This window comes from Erpetoichthys calabaricus, chromosome 8, assembly GCF_900747795.2.
Source record: "Erpetoichthys calabaricus chromosome 8, fErpCal1.3, whole genome shotgun sequence".
NCBI lineage: Eukaryota > Metazoa > Chordata > Cladistia > Polypteriformes > Polypteridae > Erpetoichthys > Erpetoichthys calabaricus.
In genome coordinates, this window is record NC_041401.2 from 10,747,915 (window position 1) to 10,775,048 (window position 27,134).

The 27,134-nt window shown below is 44.9% G+C and overlaps 1 protein-coding gene across 1 annotated transcript in view; it reads right to left on the reverse strand.

Annotated features, from left to right (window-relative positions):
* Positions 1 to 27,134, reverse strand: part of osbpl6 (oxysterol binding protein-like 6) — a 229,441-nt gene that overhangs the window by 120,616 nt on the left and 81,691 nt on the right. The window contains exons 2-3 of the mRNA XM_028806230.2: positions 4,186 to 4,411; positions 106 to 228 (exon numbers count right to left, since the gene is read on the reverse strand). Coding sequence (XP_028662063.2) covers positions 106 to 228; positions 4,186 to 4,323 — 261 coding nt within the window. The 5' untranslated portion in view covers positions 4,324 to 4,411. The remainder of the gene's footprint in view (positions 1 to 105; positions 229 to 4,185; positions 4,412 to 27,134) is intronic.

The window sequence follows — 27,134 nt, forward strand, 5'->3', positions numbered from 1 at the left end:
CAGTAATTCCTTTTCAATTACTGTAAGATCACATACAACAAAGATGAAAAACTTTCAAGGGTTATTTCTTAGGAAGGTGGTGATCAGAGCGAAATGGGACACTACCTTGTGCCAGCCTTTTAGGGGCCATTTCCGCTTCTTCAGCATGAACCCTTCATGTTTCTCTGGTTTCTGGACGTTGGTTTGGCCAATCTTGAGTCCTTCAATGATTTCCCAGCTGTCCCCTTCCTAAATGATCAAAACACATTTTAGTATAATATAATATAATATAATATAATATAATATAATATAATATAATATAATATAATATAATATAATATAATATAATATAATATAATATAATATCTGCAGTGGGTTGGCACCCTGCCCGGGATTGGTTCCTGCCTTGTGCACTGTGTTGGCTGGGATTGGCTCCAGCAGACCCCCGTGACCCTGTGTTCGGATTTAGCAGGTTGGATAATGGATGGATGGATAATATAATATAATATAATATAATATAATATAATATAATATAAAGCCCTGCTGGGGCCTCATCTGGAGTCCTGTGTGCAGTTTTGGTCTTCTGTCTACAAAAAGGACATAGCAGCACAAGTAAATGTCCAGAGATGAGCGACTCGGCTGATTCAGGGCTACAGGGGATGAGTTCTGAGGAAAGATTAAAAGAGCTGAGCCTTTACAGAGATTAAGAGGAGACCTGACTAAAGTGTTTAAAATGATGAAGGGAATTATTCCAGTGGATCGAGACAGTGACTTTAAAATTAGTTCATCAAGAACACGGGGACACAGTTAGAAACTTGTTAAGGGTAAATTTCGCACAAACATTAGGAAGGTTTTCTTCACACAGAGAACCACAGATACTTGGAATAAGTGACCAAGTAGTGCGGTAGAAGGTAAGACTTGAGGGACTTTGAAATGCTGACTTGATGTTTTTTTAGAAGAATTAAGTGGATAGGACTGGCGAGCTTTGTTGGACTGAATGGGCTGTTCTCGTCCAGATTGTTCTAATGTTCTAATAATATACCATGCCTACATACTTTCTGCCACCCATATAATTTGTTTAAGGGTTGCAGGGTGCTAGTGCCAATCTCAGCAACACTGGGCCAACAAGGTTTTGAGACAACGCCGGACAAGGTGCCAGTTAATTCGCTGGGCCAACTTATGCACACGATTTCACTGGTCTGTTTGGAGTCACCAATTAACTTAATCTGTAAATCTTTGGTGGATATGGGAGGAGAACCCATTCAAACACCTGGAGAACATGCAGACAATGACAGAGTGTGAGACTCCAACCAGAAAAGCTTGGTTCATGAGAAAGCAGCACTCATTGCTATGCCTCCCATAATACTATAAATTAATATGATACGAGGGTAAGTTGATAATTATATGCACTTTGGTGATGATTTTGTTTGGATTGGCTGTACAGCTTTCTCCACGCACATGTAGAAACTTGAACACAATGGTAAAGTTATGATTAATCAGACTTTCATGTTGTAAACTTGGCCGCTCCACACCCCATTTGCACAAAATAAGAGTAGTGACCTGTGATCTGCTTTTTATGGGCTCCTGGTATGGCAGAGGGCAGAGATCTGCGTCTGCTTATAAGAATCAGGGTAAGATCTTGCTTTTGGTTGTCGTGGACGGGTGCCCCACTACTTCTTCATTCTTAACACTTGTCTGATCACTTTGAACTTCTCAATTCATTCATCAACACTCCACCTTGGTAAAATGCTGTCTCCATATTGTGCTGAAGGGCTACTATGGATTTTGACCCCTGGTACACTTTCAGCCTATAAAGGGTGGATCACTACTCACAGCTCTTCTGTGGTGTAATCAGAGAGTGGAGCGGCCATGTTTATTTCTAGAACACAAACAGGAGAAAGTGACCGGTCAAGGACGACACTTTACTGCTGTGACCACAGACACATCGTGTCTATTGACTATGACCTGAATTTTAAATCACATATTAATCAGATTACTAGGACAGCATTTTTTCACTTAAGAAATATAATAAAAGTTAGACCTCTTATAACATTGCAAGATGCCGAGAAATTACTTCACACTTTTGTTTTCAGTCGGCTAGATTACTGTAACACGCTCCTCTCAGGACCACCCAAAAAAGACATCAATCAATTACAACGAGTGTAGAATGCAGCTGCCAGAATCTTAACTAGGCAAAGAGAATCTGAGCACATCACCCCAGTCTTAGCGTCACTACACTGGTTACCTGTGCCATTTAGAATTGACTTTAAAATACTGCTTATGTTTTACAAAGCCATAGATAGATAGATAGATAGATAGATAGATAGATAGATAGATAGATAGATAGATAGATAGATAGATAGATAGATAGATAGATAGATAGATCAGTATAAAAGGCACTATAATTCAAATAGTGATAGAAATATATGAGAAGCACTATACAATACAAGCAGTGATGGATTTGAAAGGTACTGTATAAAATAGTCAATAGTGAAAAAAAGGAATAAAATGCATTAAATGATGCAAATAATGATATATGTGAATAAAACTATACATTGTACAATTAATTATACATAGATATTAAAGGCATTATATGTTCCAATTAGTGTTATATACAGTACATATTAAAGGCACCATAAAATACAGTTTGTGATAGATAAGTATAAAAGGTGCCAGGTTGATGCAAGCATTGATAGATATAAAAGGTATACAATAAAATTCAAGTAGTGATAAATAGGTATGAAAGGTATAATATAAATAGTGATAGATATTTATGAAAGGCACTACATATAGTTAAGACAGATATGAATGGTACTATATTGTACATGTAGTGCATAGATGAAAAGGCACTGTATAATTCAAGTTAAGACACATAGGCTTTAAAGGTGCTATACAATGCAATAGATAGATAGATAGACAGATAGATAGATAGATAGATAGATACTTTATTAATCCCAAGGGGAAATTCACATAATTCAATAATATATTTATAAATTCAATAATCTGCTCCATTTTATATCTCAGAATGTCTGTCACCTTACACTCCAAATTGTAACCTCAGATCTTCAAATGAGGGTCTGCTTTGAATTTCAAGAGCTAAACTTAAAAGAAGTGGTGAGGCGGGCGGCCTTCTGCTGTTATGCACCTCAAATCTGAAATATCTTACCGATAGAAATTCTCCAGACTAATACAGTGGAGCACTTTAAAAAATGGATAAAAGCTCTTTATTGTAACATGGCTTTCTCAGAGCTTCATTTTAGTTTAATCCTGACACTCTGTATATGCATTTAATTATCAATATCATTCCTGGTAGCTCCATAATCCATACTAACCCCTACTTTCTCTGCTGTTCTTGTTCCGGTTTTCTGTGGTGCTGATCTGCGCCAACACCACCAACTTGATCAAAGCACCGTGATGTCCCTACATTGATGGATTAAAGGCCAGAAATCCAAATGACCATCATCCATGTGAACCCTGAATATAATGAGGACTGATTGTGAGGTCATTTATGTCAGGTAGAATGCCTAGAGGGGGCCCGGTGGTCTCGGAACCCCTGCAGATTTTATTTTTTCTCCAGCCGTCTGGAGTTTTTTTGCTTTTTCAGTCCTCCCTGGCCATCGGACCTTACTTTATTCCATGTTAATTAGTGTTCCCAAATTCTATTGTCTTATTTATTTTGTCTTTTTTCTCTTTCTTCATTATGTAAAGTACTTTGAGTGACATCATTTGTCTGAAAATGTGCTATAGAACTCCCACAGTCCAAAGACATGCAGGTTAGGTGCATTGGCGATTCTAAATTGTCCCTAGTGAGTGCCTGGTGTGTGTATGTGTGCGCCCTACGGTGGGCTGGCACCCTGCCCGGGGTTTGTTTCCTGCCTTGCACCCTGTGTTGGCTGGGATTGGCTCCAGCAGACCCCCGTGACCCTGTAGTTAGGATATAGCAGGTTGGATAATGGATGGATGTGCTATAGAAATAAATGTTGTTGTTGTTGTGTTTCCACAAGTGTGTGGGAAAAGCTGTACAGCCAACCCAAACAAAATTACCACAAAAGAACAGAAAATTATTGCCTTACCCTCATATAATATGATGTAGTATAACGTGCAGGTAGTTACGTAGTCTTGTTTAAAGCCTACGTCTACCAAAAAACATCACGGGTCCACCACCGTCATCCTTCACTTACAAGCATGGAACAAAAAAACACTCACCTGCCTACTGTCCCTCTGAGAGGACGCCACAGAGGGGGTGGTCTTATGCACTGGGGTCGAACTCTTGTGCAGAGGGGTCGAGGCTTTCTCCTCAGAACTCATGGCGCTGGGCCGGCGAGCGCGCTGCTGAGAAGCCATTGGGAGCAGCAGCTCAGAAACACGCCAAGCTCAAACGGAAAAGCATTACTTCATGTTCAGCAAGGATGGAAGAGCCTCCATGAAAGGCCTGAAAATGAGAAGAAAAAAGAGAAGTTAATGAATGGGTGCATCTCTGGGAGTGTGCCCACCACGTGGATAAGGGCCTGAAATTCACAGATTATCCTGTCACTTATATAACAGAGAGTGGACTGGGTGAAGGGGTGGTCTGTACCTCCGGAGACCAGGCCGCCGCCTGTGTTGAGTTTGCATTTGCATCTGATTTTCTCCCATTTCCCCGAGATTCATATTTTAGGCTTTTGGAAAGTCTTAATCGAGGTACTGCAAGGTTGTTCTTATATGTGCACTGTGGTGGGTCCATCTTGGGGTGACTCCTGCTGAGGATATAAAGGATCCACTCAGGTCTACGAGGGACAGTAGGTGTTTCCATGCAGGTGAGTGCATGCAGTGGTGCCCACCGCCAACATGGTCAGAGACCAGGCCTTGTGATCTCAGTTTTAGCAACAAATAAGTGAAAACCACAAACAAAATGGCCAGCGACTAGCAATAAGTAAAACACAAGGTGAGTCAAATTATGTTAACATTTGAATGGCGGAAACAATTTATTCACAAAACATGCTTCATATGTGCAAGAAGATTTACAGGAATGTCTCAGCCTGTTCGCCGTCATGTTCAGCACACAAAAACCAATGAGCAACAGTATAATTTAAAGCCCAGACACACATTTCGCGCAGAGTAGATGATACCACAGTTCGTACTCGGGAGTGGTCTACCCTTGACTTTCTCGTATACTCAGATATGGGGATGGATATTTGAGGAGTAAACCGCAAGACAATGATAATATTTTTATATTATGTACATTAAGGAACCATCAACAACAAATCAAATTAAATTAAATTAATAATATATTGAACAATTATTATAAAAGTAAAGTTGAATAAATCAGACTCGGCAGCTGCATGAATGAAAGGTAAAGTACCACTACCAGATAGCGGAAATAGCCCAAAAGTTGATAGAAATCTATGTTTTGTATCTAATACTTGTATGCAAAATTTATTTTGACCCAAGTGAAAGCGAACTCAAGTCATCATGTTTACACGCACACACAGACATAATTCCAAAAATGGTATTTTTCAGACTCGGGGAGGTCTAAATCATGAAGATTCATCAAAATCTCGAGGTCAAATTTTTGGACGACTACAATACTTTCCCTATACGAGAAAGTAAAAAGTCAAAATTGGTTTGCGAGAAAAACACGTTTAAGGACCACCGCCTTAGAGAGCTCTTCTGATCTTGATATGGTGACACCATACATGTCAATAGCAGGGAGGACATGAGGCCTCCTGATGTTCTTTTTCGTGGGCTGCTCCACAATTCGCTCTCACCATCACTCTGATACAGCGGGTTCATCTTTGTCTGGTCACACAACACTTTTTCTACACAGTCGCCCCATGTTTGGACACAGCTCACCCAAAATTGGACAACAGAAGATTGGAAAAACGTTGCCTGATCTGATGGGTCTCCATTTGAATGGTAAGGTCAAAATTTGGTATCACAAACATGAAAGCATGGGTCCATCCTACCTTGTATCAATGGTTCAGGATGCTGCTGGTGGTGTTATGGTGTGGGGGATATTTTCTTGGCACACTTTGGGTCCCTTAGTACCAACTAAGCATCATTTAAATGCCACAGTAATGTTGCTGACCATGTCCATCCCTTTATGACCACAGTGTCCCCATCTTCTGATGAATCATTCCAGCGGGATAACCCGCCATATCACAAAGCTCAAATCATCTCCAACTGGTTTCTTGAACATGACAAGGAGATCACTGGACTCAAATGGCATCCACAGTCACCAGATCTCAATCCAATAGAGCACTTTTGGGAGGTGATGGGATGGGAGATTCGCATCATGGATGTTCAGCCGACAAATTAGCAGCAACTGTGTGATGCTATCAGGTCAATATGGAGCAAATTCCCTGAGGAATGTTTCCAGCACCTTAAATTGAATTTATCCTGTGAAGAATTACGGCAGTTCTGAAGACAAAAGGGGGTATTAGTAAGGTGTACCTAATAAAGTGGCCGGTGAGTATATGATGAAAACGTCAACAATTTCCATGGGGTGTACTTACTTTTGCACATGACTGTATAACACTTGAATAAACACGTAATTTTTTTCCTCCTGCCTCTTTGACTCTTCTATACCGCTGCCAAGGTCCAAAATATGGCAGGCAGTTTAACATGAGGACTATGGCAGAAATTTCTGGCATTTTATTCAGGTCTATGAAATAAAGAGTGTGGGGTGGGGGGGGCGTCACCATAGGACTCCACCGTGACAAACAGGTGGAGAAGTACTTTAGACCCCCTGTTTGATAGAAAGACTCCAGAGTTACTAGTAATGGCCAGTAGCCTTGTTGCTTTCCCTTTATTTCAGACTCCACCTGCGTATTAGTGAAACAGGTCAGTGAGGAGGGCCCTGCCTGGCTCCCCACTGCTGACGTCACTATTCCCCGTGAATATATCGCTCCTGCAAGCGAACTATGATTCTTAGCGCAATGAGAGAAGTCGCAAAATCAACCGGAATGTTCAAGCAAATTCTAGAAAAAAAACCCGATCCAAATCCGTGAAGTAGTTCTCTTGTTTGCTAGATAAGCGGATGTAAGGTACGCTCTGAGGCTGGCGTGTGAGTGAGAAGGGCCCCGCCAACCACCACCCCAGGACCCGCTGCGTGTCTCTCGGATTCGCGCAATTAAAATCGGTATCGCAAGCAAACTATGATACTTAGCGCAATGAGAGAAGTCGCAAAATCAAAGGGAATGTTCAAGCAATTTATATAAAAAAAACGATCTAAATCCGTGAAGTAGTTCTCTCGTGAAAAGCGGACAGACATACAAACAGACAGATGTTGGATTTTATATATACAGTGGTGTGAAAAACTATTTGCCCCCTTCCTGATTTCTTATTCTTTTGCATGTTTGTCACACAAAATGTTTCTGATCATCAAACACATTTAACCATTAGTCAAATATAACACAAGTAAACACAAAATGCAGTTTGTAAATGATGGTTTTTATTATTTAGGGAGAAAAAAAATCCAAACCTACATGGCCCTGTGTGAAAAAGTAATTGCCCCTTGTTAAAAAATAACCTAACTGTGGTGTATCACACCTGAGTTCAATTTCCGTAGCCACCCCCAGGCCTGATTACTGCCACACCTGTTTCAATCAAGAAATCACTTAAATAGGAGCTGCCTGACACAGAGAAGTAGACCAAAAGCTAGACATCATGCCAAGATCCAAAGAAATTCAGGAACAAATGAGAACAGAAGTAATTGAGATCTATCAGTCTAGTAAAGGTTATAAAGCTATTTCTAAAGCTTTGGGACTCCAGCGAACCACAGTGAGAGCCATTATCCACAAATGGCAAAAACATGGAACAGTGGCGAACCTTCCCAGGAGTGGCCGGCCGACCAAAATTACCCCAAGAGCGCAGAGACGACTCATCCGAGAGGTCACAAAAGACCCCAGGACAACGTCTAAAGAACTGCAGGCCTCACTTGCCTCAATTAAGGTCAGTGTTCACGACTCCACCATAAGAAAGAGACTGGGCAAAAACGGCCTGCATGGCAGATTTCCAAGACGCAAACCACTGTTAAGCAAAAAGAACATTAGGGCTCGTCTCAATTTTGCTAAGAAACATCTCAATGATTGCCAAGACTTTTGGGAAAATACCTTGTGGACTGATGAGACAAAAGTTGAACTTTTTGGAAGGCAAATGTCCCGTTACATCTGGCGTAAAAGGAACACAGCATTTCAGAAAAAGAACATCATACCAACAGTAAAATATGGTGGTGGTAGTGTGATGGTCTGGGGTTGTTTTGCTGCTTCAGGACCTGGAAGGCTTGCTGTGATAGATGGAACCATGAATTCTACTGTCTACCAAAAAATCCTGAAGGAAGAATGTCCGGCCATCTGTTCGTCAACTCAAGCTGAAGCGATCTTGGGTGCTGCAACAGGACAATGACCCAAAACACACCAGCAAATCCACCTCTGAATGGCTAAAGAAAAACAAAATGAAGACTTTGGAGTGGCCTAGTCAAAGTCCTGACCTGAATCCAATTGAGATGCTATGGCATGACCTTAAAAAGGCGGTTCATGCTAGAAAACCCTCAAATAAAGCTGAATTACAACAATTTTGCAAAGATGAGTGGGCCAAAATTCCTCCAGAGCGCTGTAAAAGACTCATTGCAAGTTATCGCAAACGCTTGATTGCAGTTATTGCTGCTAAGGGTGGCCCAACCAGTTATTAGGTTCAGGGGGCAATTACTTTTTCACACAGGGCCATGTAGGTTTGGATTTTTTTTCTCCCTAAATAATAAAAACCACCATTTACAAACTGCATTTTGTGTTTACTTGTGTTATATTTGACTAATGGTTAAATGTGTTTGATGATCAGAAACATTTTGTGTGACAAACATGCAAAAGAATAAGAAATCAGGAAGGGGGCAAATAGTTTTTCACACCACTGTATATAGATTATACAATTATATGAAATACTAGCTGTCCCCCGTGGCTCCGCCTGCATAGCAGTGTAAAAGGACAAACTTTACAAATCAATAAACAAATAGGTATCGCTCCAACATATGGTAAGAGGTAGAGTGACTCAAACAGAGGCTGGCACGTGAGTGAGTGAGGAGGGTCCTGCCCGACTCCCCACTCCTAACGTCACGCTTCCCCCTCCCCTCGGCCCACTGCGTCTCTCTCGGATTACCACGAATAAATCGGTGCCGCAACCAAATTATGATACTCAGAATGATAAGAGAAGTCACAAAATCAACCGGAGTGTTCAAGCAATTTAAAGAATAAAACCCGATCTCAATCCGTTAGTTTTCTTGTGAAAAGTGGACAGACAGACAGACATTGAATTTAATAATAATAATAATAATAAAATAATATAATTCATTACATTTATATAGCGCTTTTCTCAGTACTCAAAGCGCTATCCACACAGGGAGGAACCGGGAAGCGAACCCACAATCTTCCACAGTCTCCTTACTGCAAAGCAGCAGCACTACCACTGCACCACCTTGGAGGAATTTTATATATATACCAGTAACGGCGTACTGCACGATAACGTGCAGTGAATACACTGGACTTGAGCGTTCATAGTTTTCATCCTCTGTCTCTGTTTAGCATTCGTTTGCTCAGAGGTTGATGCGCTTGCTGCTTCCTGATCAGTTCTTCTTTTCTCCACCCTAGCGGTCCGCTGCTTCTCTTCTTTTGTCGGCATCTTTTCGCGTTAAAACTGATTAAGTTAGTTTTTGTGTTGCAATTACGTAGTATGTTTTTCATAATTTTTCACTTAAGCTGGCACTTAAGTGTTCAATCTGCCTCAAGAATGATTAAAGATATGAAGAGGTAGGAAGGTGCTAGGGAATGAGAATGATGCGCGTACGCATGCGCCACACGGCCGCCCTGCTGCGCGCTACCGAGAGTCGATTCTACAATAAAGTAAAATAAAAATAAAAATCATCCCCCCGAAAGCGGATAGTAGACATCACGTAGTATATGTGTACCAAATTTCAGGTCAATAGGTCAAACGGTTTGTGAGCTACAGCCATGGTAGCGTATTATATAGAAAGATAGAAATGGAGTTCTGCTTTAAATTAGGGTCAGGGTTATGAATGTCTAGCCTTGGGAATTGGGAGACATTTTTTTTTGTTCTTTATTTCGCCTTATACAATGTCTTGCATTAGGAATTTGTTAGTTTTCGCATACCCCTTGGGGTCAGAGTGTAGGGTCAGCCATTGTACAGCGCCCCTGGAGCAATTACAGGTTAAGGGTCCAGCAGTGTAGGATCTCTTTTGGCAGTGATGGGGATTTGAACCGGCAACCTTCTGGATACCAGCGCAGATCCTTGGCCTCAGAGCCACCACTCTGCCCATTAAATACACCTCTCTGGGTGAGTTCCCTTAGGGTTTGGGTTAGTTTTGATTGAGTAAATTACCATTCATGCGTATTTTTTATTCCATAAAGGAAATTTAAATAGCTACTTTGTGTTTCCTTAGAGTCTTTCTCGGGTTTGAGATTTATTCAGGCATACCACACACATTACTGAAACCTTCTCTTTGCTCATCCCTTCTGGTCACATCATTAAGCACGACTGGCCAGAGGCACCCTAAAGTGTGCGCCAACCTCACCAACATTGGTCTGATGTTTCTTTTCTTCTCTGCTCTCCAGCTCTCTATGGCGTGTGATTAATGTGCCGTGAACGCAGGATCGCTGCTTTTTACTGCAAAACGCAAAGACACCGAAACCCTCTTGCGTTCAGCAATTTAATAAATGCGAAAGATGTCCTACTGCGCACTGTCACGGCTCGGGTCTTTACTCAACTTTACATGAATAAATGCTTCCAAATGAGTGAAAAAAAATATGATGAGCATCAAAGGTATCCCCCTGGGAGAAGCTGCGACAAAGGCTACAGAGGAGCCATGATGAGTCAGACACAAGGGCCGAATCCAAACTTCACCAGCAATTAGGGAGACACTAAAATACAAACAAGACCACTGACAGCCCACCTTCTTTTCAGTACACGCATTGGGGGGGTAATTTACAGGCAGAGATTGTTGGCACAAGAGCCTTTAACTATGTATATTCAGGACATTTTTAGTAGTAGGTTTTGCAGTGTGAGTGACTAAGCCATTTTTAGGATGGCAAGGTGCCATCCTTGTTAGTGCTGCTGCCTCACAGTAACCCTTTTTTGCTCATTGGCCACATGCAGTTTGAATGTTCCTCTGTATCCGCTTGCAGTTTTTCCCTTTAAATTTAATTCTGAATTTATCTGTTGCATTCAGTTGCTACCTGAAGCCTCAAATTTCCCTCTTTTACTTTGACTGAAATTAAGAAAAAATATTACAGACGAGACGGGGCTAATGTCTGAATGAAACCACGCAGTTAATGTCATATTTAATTCTCCTCAGCCCTTCCTCTTGTGTAGAATTTGGTTCCTGACTGATAGTGACATCTGTTGGCAAAGAAAGATTAACGGATCTTGACTTTGCTGGCGATGCTGTGATCTTCGCAGACTCAATGGAGGCTCTGATCGGGGCGCTCGAGAGACTGAGTGAGGAGTCTGAGTGTCTGGGCTTCTGAGGGTCCGGATAAAAACCAACATCAGGCCTTTAATGACCTTGTGTGCACGGCCATCAGCAGTGTGTCTGTTTGCGGAGAGAGTGTCGACCTCGTCGAGAGGTTTACTTACCTCAGTAGTGACATTCATGACTCTGGTGACTCTTCCTATGAAGTCAGTAGACGGATTGAGAGAGCAATAACAATAACAATAACAACAATTCATTACATTTATATAGCGCTTTTCTCAGTACTCAAAGCGCTATCCACACAGGGAGGAACCGGGAAGTGAACCCACAATCTTCCACAGTCTCCTTACTGTAAAGCAGCAGCACTACCACTGCGCCATGCTGTGAGAGCATGGGGGGTCATAAGGTTGCTGGAAAGGGGTGTGTGGCGCTCCTGATATCTATGCAAAAGTACGAAGGTCCAAGTCTTTAGAGTCCTGGTGCTTCCTGCTTTGCTATATGGTTGCGAGAGATGGACGCTATCCAGTGACCTGAGATGAAGACTGGACTCCTTTGGTACTGTGTCTCTCTGGAAAATCCTTGGGTGCCACTGGTTTGACTTTGTGTTGCTCACAGAGTCCTGAATGAGGCACATTACCTGCATTGTGAGGGAGCGTCAGTTACAGCACTACGGCCATGTGGCGCGATTACCCGAGGGTGATCTGGGTCGTAGGATACTCATTGTGGAGGACCCGAGTGGCTGGACCAGGCCAAGGGGATGCCCACGTAACACCAGGCTGTGGCAGACAGAGAGTCATTTCTGGAGTGTGGGACTGGACCACGGGTCTACCTGGGGGCTGCCAACCAGGATACCGAGCTGTTTCGTCATGTGGTGGGTGCGGCAACATGCTGTAACAGTGCATGCTCCCCAACCTGACCTGACATGACTGAACACTCATCTTTTCATTACTTTTTAATTACTTTCTTCTCTATGATGCAGTTCCTTGCTATAGCCCAACCTCTGCTATAGTACCAAATTTCTAGCTGACGCCTCAGCTAGGATGAACGTTACAGAAGCAGTGGCACACAGTTAAGCATCTACTATAACATTTAGTTCCCCATGTGGCAGGTGGCCGGGTGCGGCCCTCAATCAGCCGCCTATTTAAGGAGCCGCCGCCCTGCAATCAAGGCTGGAGTCGGGTGAGGAGGTGGACGAGGTCAGAGGAGGCGGCAAGGAGAGGCCCTGAGTGTGTATGTAGTGAAGAGACGGCTTGGAGGAGAAGCCAGGACTTTGGGAGACTGTTGGGGTTTGTTGGTGGCGGTGCACTTAGTGACTTATGTATAATAATAGTGTAAATAAACGTGGGGTGATGGACTGCAATGTGTCTGCCTGTCTGTGTCCGGGCTGTACCCTTCTACAGTGGCGTAGTCGGCAGGATGCTGCACCTGGCACAAGGTGCGGACCTGCATATAGTGAATTGTCTGTGGAAGGCCCGGCACAGCAGGCGAACTCACCCACGTGCCGCAGGGGCGGCGTGCACCGAACCCCGCAGAGAAATGTGGAGTTGCAGACCATGAGCGGTCTGCTTTCAGACTTTGTGTTTCAGGGGCAGCTTGGGAGCGCGGTGGCAGCTAGGAGAGCTGCCTGGAAGGAGAGGCTGCAGCCGCAGCAGCCGCGGAGCTGCCCAGAACCTCGCCCTCGAGTGTGGAATGAGGGTGAGGAGGCCGCAGACCGAAGGTCCCTCCTCGTAGCAGGCACGGGATTGGGCAGCGTGTCCTGTCCTCCCGCCAACGATTGGTCAGAGGCGGGAGCAGGGAATGTCCGTCTCGTGCCGAGAAGAAACCCGAGTGGGCAGCAAGGAAGTGTCCACAGAGAGCAGTCGGTGAGTGGAACTACTCGCGAGGTAAGCCCACCGCCGTCTGCTTCTCTCTCCTTGGCGGTGATATTGCAGGAGCTGCAAGAACAACTGCGCCTTGTGCTGTCGCCGCTGGCCGAGCGATGTGCCCTCCGGGCGGAGACGCTGGAATCAGGAGGGATGGCAGTGGCGTCGGATCGAGAGCCGCAGGCAGAAGAGGATCGGCGCACTGCAGGAGCTCCTGGACGGAGAGGCACAGCGGGGAAGGTAAGGGAGACCGACCCCGTTAAGCTCCGGACGCCAGCGAAGCTGGGTCTGCCCTCTTACAATGGGCAGATCCGAACCGCTGTGGCGTCACAAAGTAAATGGAGGAAGCGGCTTGGGGAAGCCAGTTCCTCCGATAAGCGAGGACATGCTGCTGGGTGCGCGTGTCCCGCAAAGGGCCATCCTCTGCGGAGGCAGAGGAGAATCCCGCAGCTGGAGAGGTGGAAACAGAGCGTGATCCCACTGGTGATTCCGTGGCGGGGAGCACGGACTGCTCGGGCTGGGAAGCCGAGAAAGGGAGCATCGGGGCGCCGATCAGGGCCGAGAGCGTTGGCCCAGCTGAGGACGAGCCGAGGGGCTGCGTCAGGGCAACGCCTCCGCCCTTGTTTTTCTTTTGAGTTTACAGGATCGGGCCCTAGGCTACAGTGTGTTGGCTTGCCGCCGAGGGGTTCACGTCCTCCCGGAATGGTTCGCTGGTCCCAGGAGGTCTCAGCTAGCGGGGGAGTCATGTGGCAGGTGGCCGGGTGCGGCCCTCAATCAGCCGCCTATTTAAGGAGCCGCCGCCCTGCAATCAAGGCTGGAGTCGGGTGAGGAGGTGGACGAGGTCAGAGGAGGCGGCAAGGAGAGGCCCTGAGTGTGTGTGTAGTGAAGAGACGGCTTGGAGGAGAAGCCAGGACTTTGGGAGACTGTTGGGGTTTGTTGGTGGCGGTGCACTTAGTGACTTATGTATAATAATAGTGTAAATAAACGTGGGGTGATGGACTGCAACGTGTCTGCCTGTCTGTGTCCGGGCTGTACCCTTCTACACCAGCTAAAGCACTGCCTCTTCTGTAACACTGAATTCCTGCTTGAAGCTCCGATTCTTCAGCAGCATGAGCTCCTAATAACAACATTTGAGCTTCCAAATGAAGCTCCACCTCTCCTATGGAATTAAGAGACATAGCTATATATGATATTTGGAATAACTCATTTTATGACCTGTATAGTACATTTTGGAAAACACTGTGGCACTGATGCAACATTATTCATATTCATTCGCATGCCTTCTTGCGGTTGTAATCAGTGACTGCGTTTTTTGTTTTTCGATCTTGCCAGTGTCCACTTTTGGGTGTATGGTGGTGTTTCTTTTGTACTCCAGGACATGCAGAGGAAAGAATAGTACAGAGAGGTCAGTTCCACGCTATATGCAATCATCAGATTTGAATGGTAACAGTTCCCACACACCCAAGGACCGTCCTTTCTGTGTTTACGACATGTGTACCTGTTGCAATGCACGCACTTCTCTCTATGCTGTGGTTACTATTACACTGAAGAGGCTGGGGGAGCGGCGGTCTTGGAACAGAAGCTTGTCGATGTTGCATCCCCTTTTGCTTTATCCATCGCCTTTTCTTGTAAGAAGCGACGACTGGTATCCGTCAATAAGGGCGCGCACAAAAAGGCGACCTCAATTGGGTGCGGCGAATAAAAGCGCACATAAATAAAAGCGACCTTCATAAGGGCGACCTCAATTGAGCGCCGAATAAAGACGCGCGTAAATAAAGGCGAGCTTCAAAAGGGCGACCTCAATTGAGCGCCGAATAACTGCACGCGTAAATAAAGGAGTGCTTCAAAAGGGTGACATCAATTGGGCGCAGAGAATAAAGGCAAAAATTATTACAGAAAATTTATTAGATATTGGCAATGATTGAACGTATAAAAAGGTGAAAGCAAGAATATTAAAACATCCAATTAATTAATGCATGAACTTCTAACGAACTACTCCTAACAAACTATTTCTAAAGCTCTCTATATTTCGTTGTTTTCAAAATTACAGAAAATTAGATTAAGGCAATGACTGAACGTATAAAAAGGTGAAAGCAAGTTACACTTGAAGCTGAAGATTGAAGATTGTGCAATGCCACGTAGATATTCGAGATGTGGTCTATTAGCATAATCAAGGACAATTGATTTAATTCGCTCCGAAGTGTCTCTGTAGGTCTTCCTTGGCTTTGGAATAGGCTGACCTGCAACAAGCTGTTCAAGACGCAGCTCAGTAAGGCTCTGCTCTTTCTTAAGGCCTTCGATCAATCTCCAGATACTTGGATGACACGCTCCCAGCAAGGATGAAAACGCCCGGTGCCATCCTTCAACGGAATTGTTGAATTTATTCAACGCTCAATTGAGGTTGCCCTTTTGAAGCTCGCCTTTATTCGGCGCTCAATTGAGGTTGCCCTTTTTGAAGGTCGCCTTTTTGTGCGCGCCCTTATTGAATAGAACCACGACGACTAAGTTCCTCTGCAAGGTGAGCAAAGAACGCTCGTCTTTTCTCAGTGGCCCTCGCGCATGCCTTGCACATCACGTGTGCGTTGATCGCCGCAAAGTCAAACGTGTTATAGCATAACCAACTGGCCAGATGCATGCCACCACCTGAATAAGCTCACGCCTTCTGGTGCACGATGTCAATGCAGCGCCGGGCAAAAAAGAAAGGGACAAATATATGACATTTTAAAGAAATAATTTTATGACCCAAATAATACCAATCAAAAAACATCAACGCACTAATGCAATATTATTTGAAAACAAACACCGTTGTCCGCAGCTAAATGTACCTAACCCTAAGTGTCTTTGCCTCACAAGAACAACGAGGACATATAGTGGCATCACTAAGTATTTATCCTGCCTCTCTTTGAACAATCATTATTTCAAGGGGAAAAAATTTTTTTTCCAATAAAATAAACAAATGCATGGGAAAAAGAAAAACAGAGATGTCTCCACCGGCCAGGGAGACCTCTTTGGCTGCAATTCCATTTTTGAGCAGCTGAGCTGTGCATGTCTGGATGATGAAGACTGGTGCCTGTTCCCCGAGGCTCATGGGTATTTTCAGATTGAAGTCTGATCTTTGGCGTGTGCCATTCTAGGATCAGCTCCAGTGTCCAGATAGCAGCTGAATTTTGGGGGCCAGTCTGAAGTAGGTGGGCCACTTTGTCATCCCTAACATTATGAGGTCTCCATCACGTGGGCCTGAGGATGCCATATGCCCCTTCTGATGTTAACTCACACGGATCCTGCTTTGCATTGCTCTTTGACAGGAACAGGTGGTTCATATCCCCTCAGGGCTAGCAGCAGCAGTCAGCCCGACGCAGAGACATGGAGTCCAGGTTTTAGTAACAGAATTCATCAAACTCAGCGTGAAACATGCGGAACAACTCAATGAGACAAGCCAGTTGGCCGCAGAGCCCATGACCGTGAAAATTGAATTTTAAAAATGCAGATTGAAAATGAATTCAGATATGCCAGCCACTAACTGAGACTGTGCTAGCAGGCCTCATCTGCACATCTCATCTACTGTTGTAGCCAAGAGATTATGGAAATTACAGCAAGTACAATCCAATCTGTGTTATCCTACAGGCACAAGGGCATCAGATCAAAAATGGACCCCCAACTCTCCCAACCTGGAACCATGTGATGCTCCACTATTAGCCAGTAGGTCGGCAAAAGGAATGGGAGACACATTGTCCTGAAGGAAACAACCTCTGAAAAGGATTTAGGATTTTACGTTGACACAGTCAACATCTCAGGAATGTGAAGCAATGTGCCGAAGAGATCAAAAAAGGCAAATGAAGTGTTAGGTTGTATCATAAAAACTGTGGAATAGAAATGGTGGACATTATGCTCAGAATGAACACAACTTGAAAACCACCTGCCTAATAGTGTGTAGGTCCCTCTCATGCTGACCCCTTTAAAGGCATGGACTCCGCAGGACCTCTGAAGGTGTCCTCTGGCACCAAGATGTGAGCAGCAGATCCCTGAATTCCTGTAAGATGCCAGGTGTGGCCTTATATGGATCAGACTTGCTTCTCCAGCACATCCCACAGATGCTCCATAGGATTGAGATCTGGGGAATTTGGAGGCCACGTCAACCCCTTGAACTCTTTGTCATGCTGCTCTAATCATTCTGGGAACAATGTTTGCAGTGTATCCTGTTGACAGAAGCCACTGCCATCAGGGAATACCGTTTGCCATGAAGGGGTGTAGGTGGTCTGCAACAATCTTTGGGTAGGTGGCACGTGTCAAAGAAACATCCACATGAATTCCAGGACAAAACCACAGCGAGTCAGAACTTCGGTTCTAAATCTCATCAAAAGGACAGAGCAATTTTTACAGCACAGTGGTACCCCCCATCACTGCACTGGGGCATTGGGATCCACATTCAGATCACAGGGTAAGCGCTACCCTGCTGGCCCTGCCAACACCTCTTCCAGTAGTAACCCAAGCTTTTTTCCCCCCCGAGTTGGTCATCCATCCCAAGTACTGACCGGGTTCATTCGTGCTGAGCTTCAGGTGGATGACCTGTTCTTTGGTATGGCTGCTATGTGTATGAGTGGTGACAACGGGCAGTAACTGTGTGAGTGGGAACAAGGGGGCACATCAGAGGACTGAGTTCTGAGTGACATCTTTAGAACATTGCCTCCAGCAGCTTGTTTTCTTCCCATAGTGCATCCTGCTGCCATCTCTTCCCCAGGTAAAGGATGCACAATTTAGTGGACAGCTGGGATTCTTACCCAGCTGGGATGCCTCCATGACAGAAGGACCGGGGGAAGGAGCTTGGACAGAGCATGGAGCAGGGCAGCCCCCCTGGCTTGTTACCGTGCCATGGAGCAGGGAAGCTCAACCCTGTTGGGCCCCTTGGCCACCACCAGGGGGTGTATGGAGAACAGCTGAGCCCTCCTCCCACCCGGAAGGAGAATGTGGAACACCTGGAGCACTTCCGGGTGCTCTACAAAAGGGGCCAGCTGCCACAACTCACGGAGCCAGAGATGGGAGGAGGTGGACGAAGCTTACAAGGAGGAGTGGAGGTGAAGAAGAGATAAGAGAGACCGAGAGAGAAGGATAGTGTATTGGTGCTTGGCGCTATACTGTACTGTCCCACTGTGGGGAACGAGTCAAAACCGTTTCTCACAATTAAATAAAGGTGTTTTTAGTGCAACACTTAGCCTATGTGTCTGTTGTGTCCGGGGTTTGGAGAGCTGTACGCCCCCTGTTGTCCACAACACACACCCAGCCGTCCACATAATCTTAAAAGAAAATGTGATTCATCAGACCAGGCCACCTTCTGCCATTGCTCCGTGGTCCAGTTCTGATATTCACATGTCCATTTTAGGTACTTTTGGTGGTGGACAGGGGTCGGCATGGATGATCGGACCGGTCTGTGGCTATGGACCCCCCATATGTAGCAAGCTGTGATTCATTGTGTTTTCTGACCCCTTTCTCTCATGGCCAGCAATAAAATTTTCAGCCATTTGTGATACAGGAGATCTTCTGTTTTGGGTTTGGCCAAGACAAGAATAGCCTTCATTCCCCACATGCATTAGTTAGGCCTGGGCACCCAGAAGCACCTCGATGGTTCATCAGTTGTCCTTCTGTGGATGACGTTTGAGAGGTACTAGCCACTGCATAACTGGACCACCCCACAAGACCTGCCATCTTGGAGATGCTCTCACCCAGCCATACAGCTATCACAATTTTGCCCCTTGTCAATTTTGCTCAGATCCTTATGCTGGCCCATTTTTTCCGCTCTTCCAACATTTCACCTTCAAGAACTGACTGTTCTCTTGCTGTCTAATACATCCTGGCCCCATGACAGGTGAAACTGGAACAATAAAATCACTTCATTTGTATCTGCTATAAATGAAAGACATTTGGGTTTGAGATCAAAAGATGGATATGAGATGAAAGCTCAGAATTTTACCCTTTACTTCCTGTTATTGACGTCTAGTTGTGTTAAACAATATACAGTAGAAGACCTCACCTTTTGTAGCAGACCACTCAATTTCTAAGGCAAGCAAAAGTACAGGGACATGTGACCTTCCAAGCATTAGCCTGGGATAGAGCATTGCAGAATAGGAGGGGCTTCAACCAGCATTGAGCGATAAAGAAGAGGCGGAGCTTCAGCCAGAACTTAACTCTGCAGAGAAGACGGAGCTTCAGTCAAGACTTAATGCTACTGAAGAGGCGGAGCTTTAACTTAATGCTACAGAGGAGGTGCGGCTTTCGTCAAGACTAAATGATGCAGAGGAGGCGGAGCTTCAGTAGAGGCGGAATCTTTAGTCAGGGAGGTGATGGATCTTTTATACTTTGCATTTTAAAAAACTGCTGACTTAATAGTAGAAAAGACCTAATGGTACTGAAGAGGTGGAGCTTTAATCAGGGAAGTGATGCATCTTTTATACTTTGCACTTTAGAAAACCGTTGACTTTACAGTACCCAATAAAGCAATGCATTATAGATGATGGTCTGGTGGCACCCGATCATCTGAGAGGCAAGAACAACACAAAAATGGAAAAGTGACCAAGATAAACAGCATCAGATTTATATTGCAATACAGAGGAGACAAAGCATTGGCCTGGAATGGAGCATTGCAGAAGAGGAGGGGCATCAACCAATACTGAACAATAAAGAAGAGGCGGAGCTTCAGCCAGAACTTAACTCTGTAGAGAATTCGGAGCTTCAGTCAAGACTTAATACTACACAGGTGGCAGAGCTTTAAAGAAGACTTAATGGTAAAGAGGAGGCAGAGCTTTAACTTAATGCTACAGAAGAGGCGGAGCTTTAACTTAATGCTACAGAGGAGGTGCGGCTGTAGTTAAGACTAAATGCTGCAGAGGAGGTGGAGCTTCAGTAGGAACTTAATGGTACCAAAGAGGCGGATCTTTAGTCAGGGAGATGATGGATCTTTTATACTTTGCACCTTAAGAAACTGCTGACATTAGAGTAGAAAATGAAACAATGCATTACAGATGGAGCTCTGGTGGTGCCCAGTAAGACAAATCATGTGAAAGGCAAGAGTAACACAAAAATAGATTGTGGCCAACATAAACAGCATTACACTTGCATTGCAATAAAGAGGAGAGAAGGCATCAGTCTGGAACTGAGCATTACTGAAGAGGAGGGGCTTCAACTAGCACTCAATTAAAAAAAGAGGTGGAGCTTCAGTCAGGACTTAATACTACAGAGGAAGTGGAACTTTGTGACTTAATGCAACAGAGAAGGTGGAGCTTCAGTCGAGACTTAATGCTACTGAGGAGGCGGAGCTTCAGTCAAGACTTAATACTACAGAGGAAGTGGAACTTTGTGACTTAATGCAACAGAGAAGGTGGAGCTTCAGTCGAGACTTAATGCTACTGAGGAGGCGGAGCTTCAGTCAAGACTTAATACTACAGTGGAGGCGGAGCTTTAGTCAAGACTTAATGCTACAGAGGAGGAGGAGCTTTAACTTAATGCTACAAAGGAGGTGCTGCTTTAGTCAAGACTTAAGGCTGGAGAGGTGGCAGAGCTTCAGTCGAGACTTAATGATATAGAGAAGATGGAGGAAGGTCTTCAACCAGCTCTGAATGATAAAGAAGAGGTGGCGCCTCAGTCATCGTTTAATGCCACAGAATAGGCAAAACTTTAAGCTACAGAGGAGAAGAAGATTCAGTCAGGAATTAAACGTTTCATGTAAGCTCAGGCTTAAGCCAGGAAATTAATGCTATAAAAGTGGTGGGGCTATAGCTAGGATTTGAAGAGGTATCACTCGTTGCAACTTGTAAAGGAATGAAAAACGACTTCAGGTCCTGTATGACAGTAATATCATTTAACATTTTGATCTAAGGATATCATCTGTTACAATGTGCCTTAGTTTCACAGCTTGTTTATTCAAACAGTCTCTTCTCATACTTAGAAGTCATGTCGTTCTCTAACGTACTTTATCCAGACCAGGGCTAGCACAGGGTGCAAGATAGGAAGAAACCATGGACAGGGCACCAGTTCATTACAGGGTGAACAGACACCACACACACACCAGGGCCAGTTCACCAACCCTGCAACCTGCATGTCTTTGGACAGTGGGAGGAAACACAAGTGGACACATGGAGAATGTGCAATGTCCACACTTGAGGAGCCATGATACGAACCTTGGTCTCCTTACTGCAAGGCACCAGCACCTACACTTCACAAATGTGACAGCAATATAATTTTAACTCTTTGATCCACAAATTAGCATTTAACAATTAGTTAATCTCATTAAAATGTTTCTCTGTCTTGTAAAAATTCTCTTTTGCGAAAGGGATTTTCAGTCAGGAAGGACATTGCACCAGGGCACTGTACTGCTGGCTCATGGAGTATTCGGATTAAAATATAAATTTGGTCCAAGTGGGTGTTATAATGCCTTCCTTTAAATAACCTGAAAGCTCTCCAATTTACTGGGGGTTGTGACACACCTCTTCTGTAACATGTGTTCTGGGGTCAGTCAGGGACTGAATGTACTAGAACAGCTAAGCCAGGAATTCAATGCTACAGAAGAGTTGGGGGTCTAATCAAGATATTAAGACCCCACCAGGAAGAACGAAAGGAATTTTGCAAGTGAACAATCAAATCTATTTATCCAACTATCATGCAGTGCCTTTCCTTTCTATACATTAAATAGATAAACAGGAAGGAAAGACACTAATTATCTATCTATCTATCCTGCCGACTATATTAAAATATCTATCTATTATGTGCTGCCTTTCACATCTATCTATCCTGCAGACTATACTAAAATATCTATCTATTATGTACTGCCTTTCACATCCATCTATCCTGCAAATATACTAAAATATCTATCTATCTATCCTGCCGACTATACTAATATATATATATATTATTTACTGCCTTTCACATGTATCTATCTATCCTGCTGACTACACTAAAATATCTATCTATCTATCTATCTATCTATCTATCTATCTATCTATCTATCTATCTATCTATCTATCTATCTATCTATCTATCTATCTATCCTGCCGACTATACTAAAATATCTATTATGTAAAACCTTTCAAATGTATCAATCTATCCTGTCGACTACACTAAAATATCTATCTATCTATCTATTGTGATGGACAGCAGGGGATCCTGCCCGGACGGGACGCCCTTTATATAAGAAGACCGGCAGAATGGACGCACTACCAGGAGTACCTCCCCCGGGATACGAGAGGGCAGCCCCCTGGGTTTACATCAGGGCCACAGATTTGGAGCGTAGGAGCTCAACCTGCTGGAGATCCGTGATCATCACCTGGGGGCACCTGGACAGCTCCAGAATCTGGACAGACAGCACTTCCGCCACACCCGGAGGTGCTGCCAGAAGAGGAGTGGGGTTCCTATGCAGCAGTTCCGCCACACCCGGAAGTGCTGCCGGAGGTTAATCATGGGACACCTGGAGCATTTCCGGGTGCACTATAAAGGAGGCTGTCTCACTCCATTCAGGGGCCGGAGTCAGGAGGCAGAAGACGAGGTTGAGAGTGAGGAGTGGAGGTGGCAGAAGAAAGGATTGAGTGGAGTTGGGTATTGGAGCATGGTATTGTGTGCGGGACAGTTTAAATAAATGAAAGAGTGTGTTCTAGATATTCTGGGTCTGTGTGTCTGTCTGTAGCCGGGCTATCTTCTACATTATCCATCTATCTATCATGTAGTACTTTTTTTCTCTATCTATTATATAGTGCCTTTCCTATCTATCTACTGTATCTACAACATGACCAAAGATATTCTTTGTGGACGTTTCATTAAAAAACTAAGAAAGCCTATAAATTGGCAGGATTGACTTTTTTAGAAGAAGGGGTACGGGATTTCAAACAGCATATAAAGCGATTCATCAGTGCAATGTATCATAGCTATTGATCCTTCTGTGATCAATTACCCTTTGCCAATGACAGACCAGCAGGAGCAAAGGACAAAGCAAAGGGCAGCACTACAATCTGCACCAGGCTTGTGTTTGATCCTAAAAACTTAAGTGTATTTCCCCCTAAGCTCACAGATCCAATGTAGGTGCAATGGAGTGGAGAGTTTCACTGTCTTGCTTAGTACATGGTCTTTATCCCCCACACACTGAGATTCTCCACAATTAGTAGACAAGCAAGACACTCAGCAGCAGGCCTGGGAGCTAACCCTGTTAATCACCTTGTATTAAGTAGAGAACCATACTCTAAAAGACATGATGTTCTCTTTCCCTCTTTCACTGTTGTTATGACAGAGTTTGAGAGTTAACCTTGGATAATGGCATCAGTCCAGTAAGGTCAGGACAGGTTAGGGAGCATGCACTGGTACTGGGTGTTAGGCAGGGTCACGGGGTCCAGTGGCTTTGGGGCATCTGTTGACAAAAAAAGATTCACTGATCTTGACTTTGGGGCGGCACGGTGGTGCAGTGGGTAGTGCTGCTGCCTCGCAGTTGGGAGACCTGGGGACCCGGGTTCGCGTGGAGTTTGCATGTTCTCCCCGTGTCTGTGTGGGTTTCCTCCGGGCGCTCCGGTTTCCTCCCACAGTCCAAAGACATGCAGGTTAGGTGGATTGGTGATTCTAAATTGGCCCTAGTGTGTATTGGTGTGTTTGTGTGTGTCCTGCGGTGGGTTGGCACCCTGCCCGGGATTGTTTCCTGCCTTGTGCCCTGTGTTGGCTGGGATTGGCTCCAGCAGACCCCCGTGACCCTGTGTTCGGATTCAGCAGGTTGGAAAATGGATGGATGGATGGATGATCTTGACTTTGCCAACAATGCTGTGATCTTCGCACAGTCAATGGAGGCTCAGATCAGAGGTCTCAAGACACTGAGTGAGGAGTCTGAGTGTCTGGGCTTGTGAAGGTCCTGATAAAAACCAAAGATCAGGCCTTTAATGACCTCTTGGGCACGGCCATCAGCAGTGTGTCTGTCTGTGGAGAGAGTGTTGACCTCATGGAGAGGTTTACTTACCTCAGTTGTGACAATCATGTCACTGGTGATTCTTCCTATGAAGTCAGTAGACAGATTGGGAGAGCATGGGGGGTCATGAGGTCGCTGGAAAGGGGTGTGTGACGCTCCTGATATCTGCAAAAAGATTAAGGTCTGAGTCTTTAGAGTCCTGGTGCTTCTTGTTTGTGAGACGCTATACTGCGTGAGACGCAGTGATGAATGTCACTGCCAAGGTAAGTAAACCTCTCAACAAGGTCGACACTCTCTCCGCAGACAGACACACTGCTGATGGCCGTGCCCAAGAGGTCATTAAAAGCCTGGATGTTGTTTTTTATCAGGACCCTCACAAGCCCAGACACTCAGACCCCTCACTCAGTCTCTCAAGAGCCCCAATCAGAGCCTCCATTGACTCTGTGAAGATCACAGCATCGTCAGCAAAGTCAAGATCCGTGAATCTTTCTTCACCAACAGATGCCCCACAGTCGCTTGACCCCACGACCCTGCCCAACACCCAGTCCATACAAGCATTGAGCAGAGTAGGAGCAAAAATACAACCCTGACGAACCCCAGAAACAACTAAGATAAACACAGAGGTTTTGCCTCTATTCTGCACATCACTCACAGTACCAGTGTACAGGCCGGCCATGATATCCAGCAACACTGAGGGGATCCTGCGAAGTCTCAGGATGTCCCCACAGGGCAACTTGATCAACTGAGTCGAATGCTTTGCGAAAATCGATAAAGGCTGCAAAGAAACTTTGCCAATATTCGTATTTGCACTCCATGAGAACCCTCAGTGCCAGGATGCGGTTGATGGTAGACTTCTTAGGCGTAAAGCCAGACTGTTCAGGTTGCTAGTAGGTGAGCAAGTGATCACGGATCTTATTGAGGACAACCCTAACAAGGACCTTACCCAGCACTGAGAGTAGTTATCCCCCTGTAGTTGCTGCAATCCAGGCGATCACCCTTGCCTTTCCGGACAGGGACGATAAGTCCCATTATCCAGTCAGTTGGGATGATGCCCGTCTTCCAAATGGAAGCAAAAATTGCTTGCAATGCCAGGAGGACAGCCTTACCACCAGCCTGGAGAAATTCACCCCGGATACCACAGATCCCTGCGGCCTTTCCCCCTCACAGCTGGTTCATCACCTGTGCCATCTCAGTGAAATTGGGTTGTTCACAGCTAATTGGAGGATCAGCCTCAAGAACCGTGGACCCAGAGATATCCAACGTCCTGACCAGAGGACAACACTTGGTAATAAACAAAATGATGGCGAAAACAGCTAAAATAAATGATTACATTGAAGAGTATACACACGATGAAGAACCTGATATAAAAAAACAGATTCCCAGGATCAAAACAAGAAAAAAAAAACAAAAACCCACAACAAATGCCATGATGTGAAACAAAAGAACTTAAGAAGGTGCAAAAAATTCTGAAATGACCAAAATTCCCAATAGTTAGTAGCATAAGAGAAGCATCTTCTGAGCTTGCCTTGCAATTTGCCTCCAGACCAGAGGATGGCACCGTCTCTAACACCCAATCTTCCCTTTTGCCTTCAGAGCAAATGATGGCAGGCCGGAAGAACTTTAGCTTAACATCTCCTGATGTTACAAAACCCCTGCCTCTTCTGCCCTACCAATGGCAAAACCTGGTAGTTGATGTTCAGTCAGGAATCAGCCACTGCGAGAAGTCATCTCTCCAGTTATAATCAGGAAGATGACAGATTCGCAAAGTCTATTTTGTTATTTTTTTCATCTGCTTTTTATTTCATTTACTTAATAGTTGCGCCTATTAAATGGGATTTGCACGTCTGGTGTTGTTCAGTCTGATTAAACTAAGCCTTTCCCGGTGGTGTGTGTTACCATTAGGTCAGTGCTTCCCAACCTTTCCTGTCCAGGACCCCTAGAATATTTTCGATTTATGTTCGCACCCTGTACAAAAGTCATTATCACATTCGAAGATGAAGAAATATAATTAATTTCTAACTTTTGAACCACAATACAGTACTGCAGGTGAACAAATTGAATTAAAAAATAAGCATGTAACTCAATGTACAAAATTTATATATCAATCAAGCAACTTACCTTTTGTCGTACATGGCTGGGGGTCAGACCCGGCCGGGACACCTGGAGGGACCAAGAGGTGGCATATTTGTCCTCCGGGCCACAAGGGGGCAACACGCCCTGGAGCAGAAGAGGGCCACGGAAGGGGAGCAGGGAGGCTCAAGTCCGTGGAGGTCCGTATCCACCGCCAGGGGGCACCCTGAGCCTCATGGAGCCCGGGACTTACTTACTTCCGCCACACCCATGGAGGACGATCCTTCCAGGGTCACCCGGAGTGCCTCCGGGTGCTCTCCTGATGCTTCCGCCACACCGGGACGTGACGTCAGGTAGAGCACCTGGAGCTGATCCTGGTGAGGATAAATGGGGCTGCCTCCCTCCTATCATAGAGCTGGAGTCGGAAGCAGGACGAAGCTCCTGGAGAGTGAGAACAGGTGGCCCAGGGACGTTAAGAGAGAGAAAGGTGACTGGGGCTAGAGGCACTGTGTGTTGTGCGGGACTGAGTTGTGTTGTGTTAACTAGAAGAAAATAAAGAAGCATGTTGTTTATAAAGATGTGGTGTCTCTCTGATGGTGTCCGGGCAAATATCACACTTTATAAATCACAACAATCTTGTAAATATGTCTCCCCCTACGAAGTTCAGACACTCAGTGGACAATCTGAAGGCTGAGGTATCCCACGAAGCATCAAGTGCTGGGAGGAAATGAGACACGACCAACGATTGAGGGGTTTGGGGGATTGGAGACTCTCACATTTTCTTGAATGAGTGCCGCATTAATAGGAATAGCAGTCTGAATTTAGACAGCTAATCACATTC